The sequence below is a fragment of the Sus scrofa genome, chromosome 18 (assembly GCF_000003025.6).
Source record: "Sus scrofa isolate TJ Tabasco breed Duroc chromosome 18, Sscrofa11.1, whole genome shotgun sequence".
Classification (NCBI taxonomy): Eukaryota; Metazoa; Chordata; class Mammalia; order Artiodactyla; family Suidae; genus Sus; species Sus scrofa.
Genome location: NC_010460.4, coordinates 10,211,656 through 10,234,696, shown reverse-complemented (window position 1 = coordinate 10,234,696; position 23,041 = coordinate 10,211,656). Strand labels below are relative to the sequence as shown.

The 23,041-nt window shown below is 51.7% G+C and overlaps 1 protein-coding gene across 1 annotated transcript; it reads right to left on the bottom strand.

The window, feature by feature from the left end:
* KLRG2 (killer cell lectin like receptor G2) lies at positions 1,135 to 21,220 on the bottom strand. Its single transcript, XM_003134626.6, has 5 exons — positions 20,150 to 21,220; positions 12,016 to 12,117; positions 11,157 to 11,302; positions 2,160 to 2,263; positions 1,135 to 1,697 (listed from the first exon to the last, which is right to left on the bottom strand). The coding sequence occupies exons 1-5, from the start codon at positions 20,937 to 20,939 to the stop codon at positions 1,577 to 1,579; spliced, it is 1,263 nt and encodes a 420-aa protein (XP_003134674.3). The 5' UTR covers positions 20,940 to 21,220; the 3' UTR covers positions 1,135 to 1,576.

Below are 23,041 nucleotides of genomic sequence, written 5' to 3'. Positions count from 1 at the left end.
AACAAGGAGTTCCCTTGTGGCTCAGTGGGTTAAGGACCTGGTGGTGTCTCTGCAGCAGCTCGGGTTGCTGCTGTGGCGCAGGTACCATCCCTGCCCAGGAACTTCCACATTCTTCAGGCACAGCCAAAAGGAAGAAAAGGATGGAATCAGGAGAAAGCCATGAGAAACACCAGGGTATTTCTGAGATTTTATTGCTTGTCAAGTGCTCCTAGGCCTCCCCATCCCTTTCAACCCAGGTGGCCACACATTCTGTACAAACTCTCAGTTTAAATGGACCAGGAGTGGTTTCTCTGAGATAAGTCTGGACTCCTGCTCTGCCTTTAAAGAGGAAGATTGGTTTGCACTTGACAGTTGCTCGGGGCAGGTAAGACGCAGGGAGTCTCCTGTCTTTGAACGAAGTCTCTCCAGGGTGCAGACTCAACACACCGTCCCCCCGCCTTGCTGCTGCTCCTTTCAGTCCAAAGGCCATTCATTGAACTTCACCGTGGAGAGGCCTCTTCAGGCTGGTGTGCCCACGGCTGTGGGTAGAAGAGCTGCCTCAAACCTCCTCTCGTTTCTGATGTCTTTTCTCACTCGGGGGACCCCAAGGGTTGCGGTGGCCTTGCCAACCAAGAGAGGGGTCCTCCCTTGGCTCCTCCTCAGGCGGCTCCATCCTCTCTGCATCTCTCCAGCCTTGGGCCTCAGCTGGTCGGCGGCCCCGCCAGCGCCCACATGCCAGTCTCCGCCTTACTCTGTCACCTCCCGGGGCAGGGACAAGGAACTGCCTTCCTCTCTCCATGGACGCTGTCGGTGTGCCTGGCCACCTGGAAATGGCACTTAGAGCGATGGTGTTATTGCTGCCAAATCCCACTGCCGCAAAGTGGGAGACTCGCTTCATGGGCCCAATGAGAACTCAGGTGGGGATCACCTGTGACCGTCCAGCCTGTTTCTCTGTGACTGTAAGCATGTGCTCCTGTGACCAAGCAGGTAGGTACGTGAGAGAATGGGCAATGGCTTTTTGTTTTGTGTCTTTTTAGGGCTGCATCCGCGGCATATGGATGTTCCCAGGCTAGGGGTCGAATCAGAACTGCACCTGCTGGCCTCAGCCACAGCCACAGCATCGCCAGATCTGAGCCGCGTCCTATGACCTACACCACAGCTCATGGCCACGCCAGATCCTTAACCCACTGAGCGACGCCAGGGATCAAACCTGTATCTTCATGGATCCTAGTTGGGTTTCATTACTGCTGAGCCACAATGGAACTCCTCAAAATGGCCATTTTCAATGAGGGAGAGACTGAGACCCAGAATGCTAAAAACTAACAAAAAAACCCCCAAAAACCAAAACCAAGGTCTCAGAACAACGCTGCCCGGGCAGCTGGAGACCCGGTGGGTACCCAGCCGCAGCCAGCCTCCTTCGCCGCAGATGTGATTTTCCTGCGCCCGGAGTCTGCTCCCTGGTTGGCTGAGGCAGGGCCGCTGAGCAGAGCGGGGAGGCCTGGGGGCCTGGGTCCGGGGAACAGGCTGCTCCAGCTCTTGATCTGGTCTCCCCTGGGGGCTGGTGCCCCCAACCGGCTCAGCGGGGGCAGAACCCAAGTCACTTGGTCCCCTTGGCACAGACCCAGGGCCTGGGGGAGTCACAGCCTGAAGCCACCAGCTTGCCTCCCTCCAGGCCCCCGCAGTCAAGATCCGGCTCATCCTGGTTTTCCTCCGGGAGCCTGGGGAAGGGCGGAAAGAAAAGGAAGCGCTCAGGACGACGGGCACCCCCCATCTGTGTGCCTGCTGCCTGGGCACCACTGGGATCACTGCCTGGCGCCAGGGGGCCCGGAAAGAGCCCTGGGTAGGAATCACGAGAATGCCCTGCTCCTGCCCTAGGCCGTCAGCTGTGTGGCGCTGGGCAAACGTCTAAATCTCTCTGGGTGGCACACTCCTTATCCATAGAACAGGGTGATGATGCTGCTCGGGTGAATGTACTGGGGGCCCAAACAAGGGACAAGGTGATGGGCCTAAATGACACCCAGAGCCATCCTAGACTCAGGGGGTGGGGAGGAGCAGGTGGAGGGGAAGGCCTCCAGCCCCCTTTGGCACCTACTGTGACCTTACTCTGGTCAAGTTCGGGGGCTCAATGCTAGCACACTGGGGACAGAAGGGGCTGCCTACTCAGGCACAAGGTTACTCACAGCTGGGGCAGCAGGGGGGTCCCATCGATCCAGTGCCAGCCCCGGGGCCCTCGCCGGGCCCCTACCCAGGAGTACTTGGTGACTGGGTATCTGCTCAGGAAGCCCTGAGGGAGAAAAACAGCTCGTCACTCTTCTTGGCCACTGGCCCAGCTCACTGTACTGTCCTCCTGTTCCCAGCCCCAAGCCCAAGTGCCCACCTCCCCGGCTCAATCCGTGTCTCCCAAGACAGCACGAGCCGGGAAGCTGTACTGGATGCTTGCTGGTTGCCAGGCCCTGTGCTCAGGACTGGGGACCAGAAATGGGGGCGATCTCCTCTCAGCTCTGCAGGGGAAGAGGCTGTGAGCACCAATCCCACAAGCAGTGCACAATGGGTATTGAGTGGACAGAGCAAGGAGGGGACTCAGAGAAGCGGGGTGAAAGGCATGAGCAGGCTGGGAGGCCACAAAGCACACAGAAGTAGACACACAGAAAGTAGCCTCACCAGGCAGGAAGCAAGTGGAAGGGGTTGATCAGGCTGCAGAGGTGGCTGGGGAGCAGATGGTCAATAATACAGTTGCCATGGGAATATAAATTGGTACAACCACTATGGAAAAAGAGTATGGAGGGACCTTAGAAAACTAGACTTAGAACCCAGCAACCCCACTCTTGGGCATATATCCAGACAAAACGTCCCTTGAAAAAGACACATGCACCTGCATGTTCATTGCAGCACTGTTCGCAATAGCCAAGACAGGGAAACAACCTAAATGACCAACAACAGATGAATGGATTAAAGATGACATGGTATATACACACAATGGAATACGACTCAGCCATACAAAAGAACAAAATCATGCCATTTGCAGCAACATGGATGGACCTAGACTCTTATACTAAGGGAAGTCAGTCAGAAAGAGAAAGACAAATCCCATATGCTATCACTTATACCTAGAATCTAATATACAGCACAAATGAACCTTTCCACAGAAAATTATGGACACAGCGAACAGACTTGTGGTTGCCGAGGGGGAGGGAGTGGAATGAACTGGGAATTCGGGGTTAATAGATGCAAACTATTGACTGTGGAGTGGACAAGCAATGAGATCCTGCTGTACAGCACTGGGAATTATATCTACTTACTTAGGATGGAGCATGATAATGTGAGAAAAAGGAATATATACATGTATATGTGACTGGGTCACCATGCTGTACAACAGAAAATTGATAGAACACTGTAAAACAGCTCTAATGGAAAACATCAAAATCATTATAAATGAAAATAAAAAACAAAGAAAAATACAATTGCCAATAAGAGCGTAAACTATGCTGCATCCATTTAGGGAAGTATCACCAGACCATTAAAAACAAGGGCAAGTGTGGAGTCTGCGTAGCAACATGGTGAGAAGCTACAGTACATGACGGGTTAGAATAAGTGAAGAAGCTGAATCCAAGTTGTGCTTTTTTTTTTTTTTTCTTTTTGTCTTTTTGCCATTTCTTGGGCCGTCCCCCTGGCATATGGAGGTTCCCAGGCTAGGGGTCTAATCAGAGCTGTAGCCACCGGCCTACACCACAGCCACAGCAACGTGGGATCCAAGCTGCGTCTGTGACCTACACCACAGCTCACGGCAACGCCAGATCATTAACCCACTGAGCAAGGCCAGGGATCGAACCTGCAACCTCATGGTTCCTAGTCGGATTCGTTCACCACTGCGCCACAACGGGAACTCCTCAAAGTTGTGGCATGTTTATAAGAAATGAAAAAACATGTACAAACATGGAGGCAGACACATAAGGAGTAACAAAAACTAAAACAATTATGTTAGAGAGCTATCAGAGATATTTTTTCATCTTTCTTTCTTTCAGCTGTGCCTGTGGCCTGCAGAAGTTCCCAGGCCGGGGATCAAACCCATGCCCCAGCGGCAACCAGAGTCACAGCAGTGACAATGCCAGATCCTTAACCTGCTGAGTCACCAGGGAGCTCCTATAATGTTTTTTTTTCTTTTAAATACTTGTCCTTTTGTCATGCTGCTTTTAGCAATGAATTAAGGCAAAAAAAAATGTATTTAAAAAGTTTCAACTTGGAAAAAGATGTTTCAATTTTTTTTTTTTCGCTTTTTAGGGCTGCACCTGTGGCATATGGAGGTTCCCAGGCTAGGAGTCGAATCAGAGCCACAGCAACGCCAGATCCGAGCCTCGTCTGCGACCTATACCACAGTTCATGGCAACACCGGATCTTTAAGCCACTTATGGAGGACAGGGATCGAACCCGCAACCTCATGGTTCCTAGTTGGATTCGTTTCTGCTGTGCCACAACGGGAACTCCAATGTTTCAGTATTTTTCTAAGTCCCAGTGCAGGGACCTGGGGAGTGAAGGTAGGGGCAGCAGTCCACACCAGCCCAGTCTTTCTGGGTCATAATTTGTGCTACGTAGCAAGAACGGCCACATGGTTCCTATTGCTCGGATAGGTAATTTCTTCCACTTTGGGGAAGAAATCCTAGAACACAAAGGGGAGAAAATGAACGTTCCCAAAATTACCACAGTGCTATTTATAAAGAAAAACTGGAAAGCGCCCAAATGCTTCGCAGTCAGGAAATGACGAGGCAAAGGATGGGCTATCAACGCGATGGAAGATTACCGGGCTGCTCTCGACAGCAGATGTCGTTATGCAAGAAAACGTAAATACAAAGTCATGCCAAGTGGAGAAATGCAGCCACTCCAGCAAGTCCACAGCACGGACACGCTGAGCAGCACACAGGCACATCAGTGACGCTAAGACGTGGCCCTGCCTGAGCGTGACGGATGTTCGGGTCTTCCCTAGAAGGGTGTTTATGTTGACGGAAACAAAACCTCCATACTTAACCCTGGGGACTAGAAAGCAAGCACCGAAGTGACGCCCGTCCCCTTGGTGCCACTCCCGTTTGTCCTCCAGGCCTCGGTTTAGAGGTGACTTCCTGTAGGGACACCCTACCCTGTGTGGCCACAACCTTCAGAGTGTGGAATGTGGTGGGTGGCATTTGGCTGGTTTGCTTCCTTGTCAATTTCCTGTATCAGACAGTGAATGTGGTGAGGAGAGGGCCCGTTCTATTCACCACTGACCTTGAGAGCCCAGCACCTAGTAGGCCAGCTCAACAAAACTGCTCCCCGTGTCACTGTCATTAACCAGCAAGGGCCACAGGTAACACGCGGGCTGTCTGGCCAATGCTGTGCCCAGAGGTGTTGGTGCAGACCCATCCTCCCAGCAGGGGGGCACCTGTCGGTCAACAGCGGGAAGAGGAGCCAGACGGAATGTCTAGGCTGATGGGTGCCGACCTACCCAAAGACCAGATGGCACGTGGCAGGGAAGAGTGGAGGCGAGGGCAGGCTTGCAGGCAGGGCTGGGCAGGAGCTTCGAAGGGGATGAGAGGAAACAGCTTTTTTTTTTTTTCTTTTTTTTTTTCTTTTTTTTTTTTTTTTTTTGTCTTTTAGGGCCACACGCATGGCAGATGGAAGTTCCCAGGCAGGGGTTGAATAGGAGCTGCAGCTGCTGGCCTGCACCACAGCCACGGCAACATTAGATCCAAGCTGTGTGTTTGACCTTCACCGCAGCTCACAACAACACCAGATCCTTAACCCACTGAGCAAGACCCAGAGATGGAACCCGCGTCCTCATGGATACTAGGTGGGTCCATTACTGCTGAGACACAACGGGAACTCCTGGGAGGGAACAGCTTTGAGCTGTGAGTGGGGGGGCAGCGCAGCCCCAGACTTCTCGCTGCTGTGGCTGCAGAAGACCCAGGGATCCTGCTGGCCAGCCCCGTGCTCCTGGGAGCCATCAGCTGCCTGTTCGGGAAGGCACCCTAGAGCTCGGAGCATCTCCCAGGGCCAGGAAGGGGGTTGTCACTGCATAGCGTAGAGCTTTGGGGCCAAGGCGCCCCCATTCAAATTCTGGTTCTGTAACTTGTAAGCTGCATGACCCCTAGGCAAGTCACTTCACCGTGATCCTCTGTAACTGGGCGGATGTTTGTAACGAGGCCTGAAATCATGGGCATAAAGCTAAGGGCATGTAGTACACACTCATTCAACGAGGAGTCTCCAGTCTGCTGGCTGGTGTGAAAAGCCTGATGCCCGCCCCCAACAATGCCCCCCCCTTTTCTTGGTCTTTTTGTCTTTCTAGGGCCACACCTGCGGCACATGGCGGTTCCCAGGCTAGGGGTCCAATCAGAGCTGTAGCCACTGGCCTACACCACAGCCACAGCAACGTGGGATCTGAGCAGCATCTGCAACCTACACCACAGCTCATGGTAACACTGGATCCTTAACCCACTGAGCAAGGCCAGGGATTGAACCTGCATTCTTATGGATGCTAGTCAGGTTCATTAACTGCGGAGCCACGGCGGGAACTCTAACAATGGCCTCATTTGATGCTTGGCATTGCCAGGTGCAACTGCCCTGCTCTCTGTGCAGGACATCCAGCTCTCCCTCTGGGCCTCCTGGTGACAGGAACCTTGGCTTGTCCCAGCCCAGCTCCACCCATCCCATTCTCTCCTTTTTTTTTTCCTTGTGGTTCAGATGCAATTCACCTGTTCCATTGTTAGTAAAAATTATGGTGTGGAAAAAGCATTGTCTAGAGATATAAGTAAATTCTAGAAACTTCTGAGTAATTTTTGACTCAAAAGACAGCTCTGCAATGACGGCGCAGACATCCAGGGCCTCCACGGCCTTCGGCGGGTACTTCTCCAACTTTGCCACCAATGCTGGGGTGGGGGAGTGGGGGTGGATGCGACCCGAGCAGACTTTACCTGAAATCCCCTGTTTTACATCTTAAAATTATTTTCCATATTTTCCCCCATTTCTTTTTTAAAAACTTGTGGTAAAATGTGCACATCATAAAATGTACCATTTCAACCATTTCTAAGTATATAGCTCAGTGGCATTAGGTTCATTCACCCCGTTGTGTGACCATTGCTCCACCCATCTCAGCATTTTCTCATCTTCCCCAACTGAAACTTTTTTTTTTTGGTCTTTTTAGGGCCTCACCCACAGCACCTGGAGGGTCCCAGGCTAGGGGTCGAATCAGAGCTATAGTTGCCTGCCTACACCACACCTACAGCAACGACGGATCCAAGCCTCGTCTGCAACCTACACCACAGCTCATGGCAATGCTGGATCCTTAACCCACTGAGCGAGGCCAGGGATCAAACCTGCATTCTCACAGATGTTAGTCAGCTTTGTTTCCACGAAGCCACAATGGGAACTCCCCCAACTAAAACTCTGAATGGATTAAACAAAGCCCATTTCCTGCCCCCCAGCACCCACCATTCTGCTCTCTGCCTTTACACATTTCTGCTTTAATATTTAAATGTTCTAAACTGCTTGATTTTCTGAGTCCTGTGATGTGTCCTTACTCACGCTTTCATCTTTCTGCATGCAAGACGGGGCTTACAGTCAGTGTGGATATTTTAGGAAGCTCCTTCCTCTGCCCCCGCCCCCCGCCCAACCTGCTCCCCCCAGCAAAGCTCTTCTTAAACCAAAGGTCAGTGAATCTACCGGCTGAGAGCAGAGGCACTGAAGCTGTCTCCTTTCCTCTCACCTCTTGGGGAGGATGACGTGGCTGTCCTGGGGCTGTGTGGACTACTGGCACCTTGGCATGTCCCTAGGGTCTGGGTGTCCCAGCTCCCGCAGCCTGGCCTCTGCCAGCGGGCCCAGCCGCTCCGCCAGCTGCCAGCCTGACCTCGGCTGCTCTACCCGCGCCCTCTGTGGTGCCTCCCGGAGCTTCTGGCTCTCATCCAGAACTCAGGAGGATTCCAGAGTTTCACAGTCATCATAGTCCAGATTCTAACTGCCTAAGACCCAAATCTTCTCTTTGGTCTTTTTGCAAGGGGCTTTTTTGGAAGCTCCTTTTGGGGAAAAAGCATATCCAAACTTTGTGACATATTTTTTGAATAGGTAGTTGTGTTACAAATGATTGAGCCTGTGTGCTTAGCTTTAAAAGAATTCTTTTTTTTTTTTTTTTTTTGGTCTGTTTAGGGCCACACCCCAACATACAGAAGTTCCCAGGCTAGGGGTCCAATCAGAGCTGTAGCCGCTGGCCTACGCCAGAGCCACAGCCACACCAGATCTGAGCTGTATCTGCGACCTACACCACAGCTCACGGCAACGCCAGATCCTCGACCCACTGAGTGAGGCCAGGGATTGAACCTGCGTCCTCACAGATGCTCGTCTGATTCGTTTCTGCTGAGCCATGACAGGATCTCCCTCCAGTAGCTTTTTATATTTACTTCCAGAGAACTCTCCCAGAGGAAAGAAAAAGACAGAAACTGCCTTCTCTGTTGTGTGAGATATACCTTTGATATCAGGACTGGGCAGGAAATAAAATACATCTGAAAATCTTAAGTAAAATATTATCAAGTCAAATATGAAAGAATTTGGGGAAGAAAAAAAAATCTTGGCTAAACAAACCTTATCATAAGGCCAAGAATAAAAAAAAAAAAATCACCACAAGACTAAAGGAGAAAACAAAAAAGATATTAGGATTATTCCTGTGGCTCAGTGGAAACAAATCTGACTAGTATCCATGAGGATTCAGGTTCAATCCCTGGCCTCACTTACTAGGTTACGGATCTGGTGTTGCTGTGAGCTGTGGTGTAGATCACAGATGCAGCCTGGATCTGGTGTTGCTGTGGCTGTGGTGTAGACTGGCAGCTACAGCTCCAATTTGACCCCTAGCCTGAGAACCTCTATATGCTGTGGGTATGGTCCTAACAAGACAAAAAACAAAAAGAAAACAAACAAAAAACCCCAATAAACCCCAAAAGATATGAGAATCTCAATGTACACACACAAAAAAATTTCTAGCGAAATTAGACTCATTCATGTTTGAAACTCTTAGTAAAATAAGAAGGGAACTTCCTTAAATGATAGCAGAAGAGGAGGGTGAGAGCAGGACCTAAGAATGAGAAAATATAGAGATCCCATCATGGCTCGGCAGTAATGAACCCGACTGGCACCCGTGAGGACACGGGTTAGATCCCTGGTCTCACTCAGTGGGTTAAGGATCTGGCATTGCCGTGAGCTGTGGTGTCGGTCCCAAGTTGCTGTGGCTGTGGTATAGACTGGCAGCTGTAGCTCCAATTCAACCCCTAGCCTGGGAACCTCCATATGCCTCGGGTGCGGCCCTAAAAGGACAAAAAAAAAAAAAAAAGAAAGTGGTGACAAACACTTATGATGGAGCATAGATAGAAGATAAGGTGAGAATAAGAACGTATATGTACGTGTGACTGGGTCACTTTGCTGTGCAGTCGATATTAACAGAACACTGTAAACCAACCATAATGGAAAAAATAAAAATCATTATAAAAAAGAAAATCAAGAAGAGAGTGGTGGCAAAAAAGGACGTATACACTGGATCCTTCAGCCTCCAGCCCTTGGCATTCATTATCTAACTCAGGGCCATCACCAAGAATGTACACTGGCTGCTCTGATATGCATGAAAATGCAGCCTTCCTTCAGTCAGGGCCTTAACAAAGATTTATTGGAGTTCCCACTGTGGGTCAGTGGGTTAAGAGCCTGACATAGTCTCCATGAGGATGCAGATTCGATCCCTGGCTCACTGAGTGGGTTAAGGATCCAGCATTGCTGCAAGCTGTGATGTAGATTGCCGATGCAGCTCGGATCTGTTGTTGCTGTGGCTGTGGTGTAGGCCTGCAGATGCAGCTACAGCTACAATTCACCCCCTGGCCTGGAAACTTCCATATGCTGCAGTTGTGACCATAAAAAAAAAAAAAAAATCCCCCTGCATTAGGTACTGGGGATTCACTGAAGAGCCAGAATAGCACAGCCTCCACCTACACATGACTAAAGCAGTAGGTGAGGCAGGCATTAATCAAGAAGCCACAGGGAGTTCCTGTTGTGGCTCAGCGGGTTGCAAACCAGACTGGTAACCATGAGGATATGAGTTCGATCCCTGGCCCTGCTCAGTGAGTTAAGGATCTGGCATTGCCCTGAGCTGTGATATAGGTCACAGATGTGGCTAGGATCTCCTGTTGCAGCCCCAATGCAACCCTAGCCTGGGAACTTGAATGTGCTGCGGGTGCGACCCTTAAAAAAAAAATCAAGAAGCCATAGAAATAGTTGTTTGATTACTGTGCTATGACGGGAAGGTGCACGGTGCTCTGGGTGTATCTGACAAGAGGATGTGACCAAAGGTCAAGCTGGACAAGGCGGCAGGGACCAGAAAAAACCCAAACAGGAGATGGCCAGGCCACCTCCTGCAGTCCTCCGTTTTCTTCTCTGTGGCTGCTCACACAGCTCTCATCTCAGAATTTCCCTCACTTTCATCCTCAGTATGCCTTAGCCTCTTTCCTCTGTGGGATTCTGTTTGCTAGATTCTGTGTCTTTTCACGCTGAAGTACACCCTCCCTAAATTTGCTGGAAAAAATGTCTTGAGACTTTTTATATCTAAAGATACTTTTATTTTAACCTCGTCTTTGATTGATAGCTTGGCTGGGTATAGAACACTAAGTTGGAAATAGTTTTCCCCCAGGTTTGTGATTTTGCTCCATTGCCTTCCAGCTTTTCGCCTGGCCACTAATAAGCCCTTAGAGACATGATACCTGGTCCTCCTTCATGTCACTTGCTTTTCCCAGGCCTTGGTGACTTTTTCTGTAATGTAGAGTTGGACTAGATCTTTTTTTGTCTTTTTCTAGGGCCACACCTGTGGCACATGGAGGTTCCCAGGCTAGGGGTCGAATCAGAGCTGCAGCCACCAGCCTACACCAGAGCCACAGCAATGAGAGAACCAAGCAGTGTCTGTGACCGACACCATGGCACATGGCAATGGTGGATCCTTAACCCACCAAGCAAGGCCAGTGTTTGAATCTGAGTCTTCATGGATACTAGTCAGGTTTGTTATCAATGAGCCACAATGGGAACTCCTGGACTAGACCTTGAGGTTCCTTCTAGTGGTGAGAATCTAGTCTGTAATGACGTCCATGCCCTTCTCCTCCCCTCCTTCCCTCCCCCCCAGCCCCCCTTCTCACCTGGGTATGGTTCAGCAGGGGAAGAGTGGCATGGTGGGCTGAGCAGAAGGCCCGGCTGGCCTCCCAGGCCTGCAATTCGGCAGAGAAGTAGTAGCAGTGGTCATCGGACCACACCCAGCCTGGAGGGCAGGGCCGGCATCTGGCTCCTGCAAGAGACCACTGGTGGGTAAACCGGCCAGAGCTGAATGCGTAGGTCCTGTTAAACAATCAGGAGGCAAATCTGGAGGCGCAGAACTGGCAAGGCTTGGGAGAGGGGTAAGCGGGGCTGAGGGCAGGGGGTGGGAGGCGGGGTGGGACGGGCACCCACCCGCGGGCACCCACCCCCTAGCGAAAAGCTATACAGCCTGTGCAGGAGGCTGCCGGGCGGGGCAGCCGCCCCTCTGTCAGTGTGATGTCTGCGCAGGCGCAGGCTGTGTCCACGGAGGAAGGGGCGCTCCTCCCTTCCCTCTGCTCAACAAGCCCTAAGTCTTTGTGCTGCATCTGTCCATCAGGGATGTCTTTTTCTGTTTTTTCTTTTCTGTTTTTGGCCTTTTTAGGGCCGCGCCCATGGCATGGGGAAGTTCCCAGGCTAGGGGTCTAAGCGGAGCTACAGCTGACAGTCTACACCACAGCCACAGCCACGTGGGATCTGAGCCATGTCTGCAACCTACACCACAGCTCACGGTAATGCCAGATCCCTAACCCACTGAGCGAGGCCAGGGATCGAACCCTCATCCTCATGGATACTAGTCAGATTTGCTGCCACTGCGCCGCCTTAACTCTGGGGATGTCTTTTTCTAATTCTCACAAAGTTGCTGCAAGGACTCGAGACCGAGCTGGTCGGGCAGGGGAGGAAAGGGGACCGGAGAGGGTGCCATACCTGCTTTGGAAGCCAGGGCCACAATGGCCACCGCGGACAATGCCAGGAGCAGGGCCATGACTGCCAGGGCCCATCGCAGCGACTTCATGTACATGGGCAGCCCTGCGGGAGGGGTGGGACAACCGGCAGACACTGGTGAGGAGGGCACCCCAGCTCCGGACCATGCTGACTCCCACGCCGTGTCATGCCACCCCCTTGCCCAAGACACCAGGATAAACCGCTCAGTTCAGGTCCGAACTTCCTATTTGGGAGAAAGATGCTAAAAGAGGTTCCACTTTTGAAAAATAAGAAGACAAAGGATTCTTTTCAAAAAAGAGAGTATTTGTCTAGCAACCATTTATTGAGCACCAGATGGGCATTAGATGCAGGGCACAAATAGCACTGAGGATGGGGCCAGGGTCCCTGCACTCAGGGAGCTGATGGGAAGGGCAAAGGTGCCAGGAGATCAAGCTCCACACATGAGAGGAGCAAAGGCTAGGTGTGGCGTCTGACAGACCCCCCACCTCAAGTTCTCAACTAGGGGAACTCCCGTTTTCCCATTTTAACACTGGAATCAGGAGTTCCCATCATGGCTCAGTGGAAACGAATCTGACTAGTGTTCATGAGGATGCAGGTTTGATCCCCGGCCTTGCTCAGTGGGTCAAGGATCCGGCATTGTCATGAGCTGTGATGTGGGTCACAGTGGCTCGGATCCCGTGTTGCTGTGGCTGTGGCTGTGGCTGTGGCGTAGACCGGCAGCTGCAGCTCCAATTCGACCCCTAGCCTGGGAACTTCCCTACGCCATGGGTGCGGTCCTAAAAAGCAAAAACAAAACAAAACAAAAATAGTAAATGCTTCATCACAAACGTCGACAGTTGTGAGCAGAGACACATGCATCTGAAGTAACGGAGCCCTCAGGATTGGGGTGTGAAGTCAATCAGGGCGAACGCTTCGCGGCAAGGGGCTCAGGGCCCACGGGAATCTTGGGGACGAGGGTCAGAATGCCCCCTGATCAGCGTGAGGGTCCTAAGAACTCAACCGTCACATGTGCCAAAGCCTGAAACAGCAGAGGTACTTCTGTGGCAAATATTATTTTATTTTATTTAATGGCCACACCCGAGGCACATGGAAGTTCCCGGGCCAGGGATCGAATCTGAGCTGCCAGATCCTTTAACTCACAGCGCAAGGCTGAGGATCGAACCCGAGCCTCCACAGAGACCTGAGCCACTGCAGTCGGATTCTTAATCCACAGTGCCACAGTGGGAACGCTGATATTTTATTATTTTGAAAAGACTAATTCCATTTTAAAAACCATGTACGGTGTCTGTACCCACATATAAATACCCACGTGTACATGGTAGCACTCACCTGCACACACAAAGAGAACACATTTCAAGGCTTTTAATACAACATACTTGGAATCACTATTCAACTTTAAAAGCACAGGTACTTTAGAAATCTCCGTTTGCCAGTGCATTAGAGAAAACACTTGGTTCCAAAAAGTGTGTTACAATGACCTATGAAAAGTAGAGGCTCAGTGGTTAACGAACCCGACTAGCATCCATGAGGATGTGGGTTCAATCCCTGGCCTTGCTCAGGGGGTTAAGGATCCAGTGTTGCTGTAAGCTGTGGTGTAGGTCGCAGATGTGGCTTGGATCCCGCATTGCTGTGGCTGTGACATAAACTGGCAGCTACAGCTTCGATTCAACCCCTAGCCTGGGAACCTCCATATGCCACAGGTGCAGCCCTAAAAGGACAAAAAAAAAAAAAAAAAAAAAAAAAAAAAGTTGACATTCCACCTGTGATCTTTTGAGAGCTTTTAAAAAATATATTCATAATCTGCCTCTTAAATTTCCACTGAATGATAAATGGATAAACAAAATATAATATTTCACACAATGGAATGTACTCAGCTATAAAAACGGGTGAAGGGAGTTCCTATTGTGGCTCAGTGAGTTAAAAATTCAACTAGTGGGAGTTCCCATTGTGGCTCAGCAGTAACGAACCCCACTAGTATCCACGCAGGTTCGATCCCTGGCCTCCCTCAGTGGGTCAAGGATCCACTGGTGTAGGTCGAAGTCTTGGCTTGGATCCCGAGTTACTGTAGCTCTGTTGTAGGCCGGCAGCTACAGCTCTGATTCAACCCCCAACCCGGGAACTTCATATGCTGCAAGTGCGGCCCTAAAAAGACAAAACAAACGAACAAACAAAGCCCCTGACTAGTATCCATGAGGATGCAGGTTCAATACCTGGCCTTACCCTGTGGGTTAAGGATCCAGTGTTGCAGCAAACTGCAGTGTAGGTTGTAGATGTGGCTCGGATCTGGCGTGGCTGTGGCTGTGGTGTAGGCCAGCAGCTGCAGCTCCTATTCGACCCCTAGCCTGGGAACTTCCATATGCTGCAGGTGTGGCACCGTCCCCCTCCAAAAAAAATGATAAAGTGCAGGTACATCTACATCATGGGTGAGTCTTGAAAACATTATATGCCAAGTAAGAGAAGCTTGTCACAAAAAGACATATATTATATGATTCTATTTATACGAAATATCTAAAACAGGAAAAATCATAGAGACAGAAAGTAAAGTAGTGGATGCCGGGGGTCGGGGGCTGGAGGTGGTAGTTAAAAGATACAGCGTTTCAGAGTCCTCCTGGGGCTCAGTGAGTTAAGGATCTGATGCTGTCCCTGTGGCAGCCTGGGTCACTGCCCTGGCGCAAGTTTGATCCCTGGCCCAGGAACTTCTACATGCGGTGGGCACAGGCCCAAAAAGGGGGGGGAAGGGGTTTGAAAATGCTCGGAAAAAAAAGACACGTATAAATGGACAGCCTTAAAAGAATAAAAGCGGAACAAAAAAGCCTGGAGAAAAGGAAAATAAATCTACCAATCGTCTCGGTAAATACAACCACTGTGACAGAAGACTCAAGTCAGCTCTGACCTTTCAGAAAACAGAGCAGTAAAAACAGACAGAGGTGCCCTAAGTCTCACACACCTTCTGCACTCAGGGCTGCGAGGCTGACCTTGCAAACAGCCCCCCCCCAACCATCTGTCTACCAAACTTCCAGCCAGAGAGGCAGTCCTGCCCGCTCCCTTTCGAAAGGGATTCTCAACGACACAAGTAACATAAACACATTCTTTTCCGTTTGTTTGTTTTTATTTTTTTATTTTTTTGTCTTTTTAGGGCCACACCTGTGGCATATGGAGGTTCCCAGGCTAGGGGTCGAATCGGAGCTGTTGTGGCCAGCCTACACCACAGCCACACAATGAGGGATCCGAGCCGCGTCTGTGACCTACACCACAGCTCACGGCAACACCGAATCCTTAACCCACTGAGCGAGGCCAGGGATGGAACCCACAACCTCACGGTTCCTAGTCAGATTCGTTTCCGCTGCACCACAACGGGAACTCCCAAACACATTCTTCCAGTTAGAAAATGAACACACAGATGAAGCTAAACTGCCCTTTACAGTGGCCTTCTCCCTGTCCCCAGCCCTGGACCTTCTCCTCTTTAAGTCTAATTCTCTCAGCACCCAAGGACACGAGAAGCCCTATTCCTAAGGGGCTTCACCTCCACAAGAGAACATAGGAGTTCCCGGAACCAAATCCGACTAGAAACCATGAGGTTGTGGGTTCGATCCCTGGCCTCGCTCAGTGGGTTAAGGATTCGGCATTGCCGTGAGCTGTGGTGTAGGTCGCAAAAGCAGCTCGGATCTGGCGTGGCTCTGACTCTGGCTGCAGCTCGGATTAGTCCCCTAGCCTGGTGCCCATAGTGTGGCCCTAAAAAAAGACAAAAGAAAGAGAATAGTAATGTAACAACAGAGCCTCGCCTCTTCTCCAGCATCTTCAGCCCCATTCTGTAGCTTCTGCCCTACTCTCTTTTTGAATCTGGGGTTGGCATTTCCAATGTCGCGCCATCTCCTGCTTCCTCACGGCTCAGCCCTTTGTAATTTTCTACATTATGATGACCTTTCCCACCCCCACAGCTCAAACACCACATGCTTCCTCCTAGTCAAATCCCACGGCTGGGGTGGGGCCAGGTTTTGCAGGATTTAGAGTTGATTCAATTGGGGTGGAGGGAGGGGCATCTTAAAAAAATAGAATACAAGGGAGAGTTCCGTCGTGGCTCAGTGGTTAATGAATCCAACTAGGAACCATGATGTTGCGGGTTCGATCCCTGGCCTTGCTCAGTGGGTTGAGGATCAGGCGTTGCTGTGAGCTGTGGTGTAGGTTGAAGACGCAGCTCGGATCCCCCGTTGCTGTGGCTCTGGAGTAGGCCGGTGGCTACAGCTCCAATTCGACCCCTAGCCTGGGAACCTCCATATGTCACAGGAGCAGCCCAAGAAATGGCAAAAAAACAAAACAAAACAACAACAAAAAGCAACAAAAAATAGAATACAAGGAGTTCCGGTGGTGGTGGTTCAGTGGAAACAAACCTGACTAGTATCGGTGAGGATGTGGGTTTGATCCCTGGCCTCCTTCAGTGGGTTAAGGATCTGGTGTTGCTGTGAGCTGTGCTTCAGGCTGCACATGCGACTTGGATCCCCCATTGCTGTGGCTGTGGAGAGGCCAGGGATTGAACCTGCATCCTTATGGATACTAGCCGGGTTCTTAACCTGCTGAGCCACAACAGGAACTCCCCCTGCAACCCCGCTTTTTTAATGGCCACACCCATGCATGGAAGTTTGTGAGCCAGGGGATGAATCTGAGCCACAGGCACGACCCACACCTCAGGTGCAGTAATGCTGGATCCTTTTTAACCCACTGCCCCAGGCTGGGGATCAAACCTGTGCCTCTGCAATGACCTGAGCCACTGTAGTCAGATTCCTAATTCACTGCACTCCAGTGGGAACTCCTCCATGAGTCATTATTTACAGAGCACTGAAGTGCCAGGTGTTGGAGATTCTGTGAATGTCTGGCCTGTCCCCTGCCATGCCATGTCACCTGCTCAGAATCCAGGGGAGGGAGGGCTGGAGCTGGGCAGCACAAGGACCCATGGGAGCATGGAACAGGACACCTAATCCAGCCTTGGGGACCAGAGGGCACGACTCCAAACCAATACCTAAGGGGGAAAGAGTCTCCATCCGAGGATCCAGCTCTCCCCTCAGTTTAGGCTCTTTGAAAAAGCAGATTCTCTTCTGGGCTGAGCGCTGCCATTGAGAATATCCCCTGGGTCTTTGACCCCTCAACCTGGACAGCATTTCTATGTCACTTGCCCAAAAGAGCAAGGAGAGAGACAAAGCAGTGGCATTCCCAACCGGCTCCACGGTGGCTTCCTCCCTCCTGGGTTCACGAGGAGGCGACCAAGAAACACCTGAGAGGCACTACTACCGGGTCTGGGCAAGTCCTTGAGCCTGTCCCCTGGCTGGCCCTCCTGCTGAGGTCACCAGCTTGATCCCAGACAGTAAAGGCCACCACCGGCAGGAACCAGTCTGCAGAGCTCCTAATCCAAGTGGCATCCCTCAGACCAAGCCTCAGCAGGGTGGGACGGGGGGGGCACCTCAATGTTCTTTAACCCCACACTTCCCAGAGAGCAAGCCCAAAGTGCCAAGCCTCTGTGCCTCTGGTGGATCCTGCGGTGTTTTCTCTCCAGCATTGCTCCCCGCCCGTTCCTCCCCACACCCTCTGCTTACCTGCCTCATCCCCAGAGCAGGTGCTGCCTGGCCATGCGCCCTAACCACCCAGTCCCAAAGCCTGTCTCTTCCCTGGACACTGGCCACAGCTTCCAGAAACTCTCTTTTTTCTGCTTCTTTGCATCCTGATTCTCTTCCTGCTACCTGGTTTGTGGGTGGCTCCTTTTCCTTTAAATGACATCGCTACCTGGGGCTCCCAAATGCACCTGCTTACTTATTTCTCCCACGCCTTTTCCCCTATTCTCCATTCTGGAAGGATAACCCCATCAACCTGTCGTACAGCCACCCTGGTCATCCCCAATCCTCCTGTTAGCACAGCTTCACCGGCACAGTGACCCAGCTTGCTAACTCTACCCCTTGAACTCTCCCTCTCTCTCTCTCTCTTTTTTTTTTTTTTTTTTTTTTTGCCTTTTTCTAGGGCCACACCCACAGCATATGGAGGTTCCCAGGCTAGGGGTCTAATTAGAGCTGTAGCCGCCAGCCTACACCAGAGTCACAGCAACACCAGATCCGAGCTGTGTCTGTAACCTACACCATAGCTCATGGCAACACTGGATCCTTAACCCTCTGAGCAAGGCCAGGGATTGAACACACAACCTGATGGTTCCTAGTAGGATTCATTAACCACTGAGCCACGACGGGAACTCCATCTCCCTCCCACTTTTGCCATAGAACCAGCATTCATCATCTCTTGCTGAACTATTATCACCTCCTAAGGGCTTCCTTCAATCTTATGCTTGTCCCGACCTTTCTCCACAGTGCTGTCGGAGCGCACTTTCTAGAATAAAAACCCAACCATGTGACCTCCCCACTGACTCACTTCCTTATAATCCCACCTATTTAGTCTCAGATGCTTCCACTATTAATCTGTTAAAAAGCTACAGACTCACTGCGGTAGACAGAATGAATAATGTCCCCCTAAAGATGTCCAGTTCTTTTTTTTTTTTTTTTTGTCTTTTGTCTTGTTAGGGCCACCCCTGTGGCATATGGAGGTTCCCAGGCTAGGGGTTGAATTGGAGCTGTAGCTGTTGGCCTACACCACAGCTACAGCCACGCCGGATCCTTAACCCACTGAGCAAGGCCAGGGGTCAAATCCACAACCTTGTAGTTCCTAGTTGGATTCGTCTCTGCTGTGCCATGATGGGAACTCCAAGATGTCCACATCTTAATCCCTGGAATTTGTGAATATGTTAGGTTACAAGGCACAGGGGAATTAAGACGGCAGATGACATTAAGGTTGCTTATCTGCTGACCTTGAGATGGGGACACCAGTCTGGACTTCTGGGTGGATCTAATGTAACCACAAGGGCCCTTATAAATTGAAGAGGGAAGCGGAAAGACAGGAGAGTCAGAGAGATGGATGGGGGAGGATTCAGCCTGACCCTGGCTTCGAATTGAGAGAGGACCATGAGTTCAGGAACTTGATTGCCCTTCGAAGCTAGACAAGGCAAGCAAACAGTTTTTCCATGAGCCCCCAGAAGAGACCACAGCCTTGCTGACAACTGGACTGGAGACCATTGAGCCCACACCAGACTGCAGACGAATAGAACTGCAAAAAAACAAATTCCATGTCATTTCAAGCCTCTAAGTTTGTGCAGATTTGTTTCAGCAGCACCAGAAAATGAATACACCTATCATGCAGAAAATGTGCTCCCACCCAACTCTGCAAAAGTTCCGGAATGATCTGGGTTCCTGAACTCTTTCATGTCTAAAAACCCCTGGCATAGAGGTTCATCAGGCTTTGGGGCCTGTCTCGCGGGTCTGTCCTTCCTCTCAACTGGCCAAGCTTTTGACAGTGTGTCCGCTGGGCAGGCCTCTAGCCCCTGGGGATCAATGTTCCTGAGGGCTCTCCAGCTAGAAGGGGTGCTACCACCCCTAACGTCCTACTCAGCTTTCAAGGCTTAGCTGCAGGAAGCACTCCCAAGCCCCCAAATTCACCAACCACTTCCTTCTGTCCAGAATTGTTTTATTTTTTTAGGGTTCGCTCTTCCTCCCTACCAACCACCCCTCCCGCACCCCTCCCCTGCACCTAGTGCAGTCGGGCGGGTAGTCCCCACCCCTGTAGCTGCTTGAATGGATGAATGTTGGAGCCAAGTGGTCCAAAGAGGGAGTCTGGCTGGGCCTTTGAGAGGTTGTGCCAGCGGCAGCCAAGCGTCGGCGTTCCTGCCCAGGCAGCCACCACCGTCACGTGATCCCGGAAGACTTCCCCTCGCCTGGAATTCCTTCCACCCCTGCTTCAAGATGCTGCGCACACTCAGAGGAAGTGCGAAAGTTTTGGAGGCTCGGGGGCTGGAGAAGAGCGATGTTATCCATCTACTTATTGTTGTTAAGTCAACAATTTGAATTACAGTTACACAGACTCTTAGCCAGGGAGGCAGGGTGGGGTCGGGGTATCAGCACCTCGTCTGAGCCGCCTTAGTCCCTCCGCCCCAGGAGCCCGGCGCTGGGTGGGTGCGGTGAGGGTGGGGCGCTTAGGTTCGTCGAGCCCCATCCACCGGGCAGTTCGGCTCCCGGTACCGGGGCGCGCTTACCTATGAGCTTTATGACCCGGGACAGCTTCTTATCGCCGTCCACCTCGGCGCGAGGCAGCAGCACGGCATCCTCCTTGCAGCGGCAGCGGCAGGTCGGGGAGCCTGGGGACTCCGCACGCCCTTCGGGGTGGCTGGCCCAGCCTTCTCCGTCAAGACCGCGCTCCGCCCGGCCTACGGCCAGCGGCACGCCACGGCCCCACGTGCTGCCCGGGGACGGGGTCTGCCGCAGGAGCAGTTGCGCTGGGGAGGCGTGGCGGGAGAAGGCGGGGGACTCCGGCACAGGGACGGTGAGGAAGCGCGTGGAGGGCGCTGGCGAGGGCGCGCGGCTGCCGCCAGCCGCGCCCACGGGCTTCACGCGCACGTCCACCTGCAGTTCCATGGGGGCCCAGGAGCCTGGAGCCGGCTCACCCGGCGTGGCCCTAGGCGCCAGTTCGGCCCCCGGTGTCTCGCCGTCCCGGGACTGTTCGGTCGCAGCGGGGCCGGGCGACGGCGGCTCCGAGCCGGACGACGCTTGGCGGCGGAAGGCGCCGTAGCCCAGGCTGAGTGGCAGCAACTTCAGGGGCGCCGGGCGAGGCGAGGGCAGCTTCTTCCCGCTAGACAGGTCCTGGCTCGCGCCCGCCGCTTCCTTCACGGCGGAAGCCAGACTCGGGCTGCTCCCAGGACTCTCAGGCTGTCTTTCCTCCGCGAGAACCTGCTTCGGCTCCAGCTTCGGGACCTGGCTTTCCAAGGGCTCCATTGGGAACTGAGTCCGGGTTTGGTCTCCCCCCGACCCCTCCCCGGAGCCCTCCATGCGACGCGCAGAGCAAAGGAGAGACGCCGAGCCTGGCGCACCTGGCCCAGGTAGGGGAGTGAGCTTCGCCGCCCGGGTCGGGATTGGTCCAGACGGGTCGCTGAAGCTGTCAAGCCACGCCCCTCTCCGTCGCCACACCCACTTCCACTTCCCAGCCAGGGATTGGCTCTGGCGTGGGTTGTGTTGGCCAAGTCCCTCCAAGCCCCCAGTCTCGCCTTCTCTTGGCGCAGAAAAAACAGAGGAACCCAAGAGTCTGGCGCAAGGGTTACCCAGAAAGAAGAGCTGGGGGTAGGCGCGTGAGGGGGGTGGGGGTGGTTTGAGAGAAGTTTGGGGGAGAGCCCAAACTTCTCTCTTCTTTATTCCTGGCCCTACCCATTTCCCCCTCCAGCCCTCTGCCATTGTGCTAATTTTGAGAATCACAGCATGGGCCGAGGGCGGTTGGCCAAGCTATAGAAATCCTGGGACCTCAGAAAAATCAGCAGGTCTAAAGGAAATGGGGCGGCTTGCAGAAGAGTAGCAGGGCCGATTGATTGTCCTGACAATGTAGTGGGGCCATGGGCGCCACTCCTGAGAGGACTCCCCCAAGGCAGAGGCCCCAGGGCCATTTCTGGAGGCCTGACTCCTACTGGGCTAACTCAATAAAGACTGAAGAAGGAAAACGTGTATTTTCTCTGGGAGAGGAGCCCCGTGTGGTTGACTAATGGGTTCCCCGCCCTGACCGGCAATCTGAACACCGTTTCAAAAATACAGCCCCCACCCCCGCCAAAAGCAACCAAACAAAACCCCACCAAGCAACCAACCAGATTCCTGGTTAGCTTCACCTAGACCTACTGAATATTACAAAGGAACAGGACGATTTTAAACAAGTACCCCAGGGTAGGAGTACTCAGTTAAATCTGAATTTCAGGTAAATAAAAGATAGGAATTGGGTTTTTTGGGTTTTGTTTTTTAGTTTAAGTATGTTCTCAGCGGTCTGTGGGACATTGATATGTAACAGGGATTCCTTATTTGAAACTAAAATTTAACCTATGGAGTTCCTGTCGTGGCTCGGTGGTTAATGAATATGACTAGGAACCATGAGGTTGCATGTTCGATCCCTGGCCTCGCTCAGTGGGTTAAGGATCCGGCGTTGCCGTGAGCTGGGGTGTAGGTCATAGACACGGCTCGGATCCACCGTTGCTGTGGCTCTGGCATAGGCTGGTGGTTACAGCTTCGATTAGACCCCTAGCCTGGGAACCTCCATATGCCATGGGTGTGGCCCTAGAAAAGACAAAATAAATAAATAAATAAAATACAATTTAACCTACCTCCTATATTTTTATTTGCCAAATCAGGCAGCTTTACCCCAAGAACTTCTGCTGGAGTGGTCTTAGGGGCAGCATTTATGAAGACCGCAGACTTGTTACTTCTTGGGGAGGGGAAGGATCTTAGAGGAGTTAAATTCCTGAAAAGGATGCTTCCCGAAGACAAGTCATTGAGAGAATAAGTCCACCAGAAAGAAAGCACTGTATGGAAACATTTTATGCTCGATCTCTTTTATGTTCAAATCCAGACTATATATTTATTGTAGGGACGTATATATGCATGAAAACACATTTTAAAAGACTTGGAAAGAGGAGTTCCTGTGACGGCACAGTGGGTTAAGGAGTCAGTATTGGTGCAGCTGTGGCATAAGTTGCAGCTATGGCTCAGATTCCATCCCTGACCTGGGAACTTGCATATGCCTCGGGTGTGGCTGAAAAAGGAAAAAAAATATGTATGGAAAGATACTCACGAAAGTGATAGCAATTCTGCTGGAGATTGTTTGGGGGTGGTCAGCAGGGAGAGTCTAGGAGACTTAACTTCATGTGCAATGGTTTCACTTTCTAGGAAGAGAAAGTATGTGTGTATATTCTTACATGAAAATTCAAAAAATTTTTTCTTTTTAGGGCCACACCTGTGGCATATGGAAGTTCCTGGGCTAGGGGTCTTAGAGCTCGGAGCTGCAGCTGCCAGCCTACACCGCAGTAACCGAGCCGCAGCTCACGACAATGCCAGATCCTTAACCCCCTGAGCGAGGCCAGGGATCAAACCCGAGTCCTTAGTCCTTAACCCACGGAGCC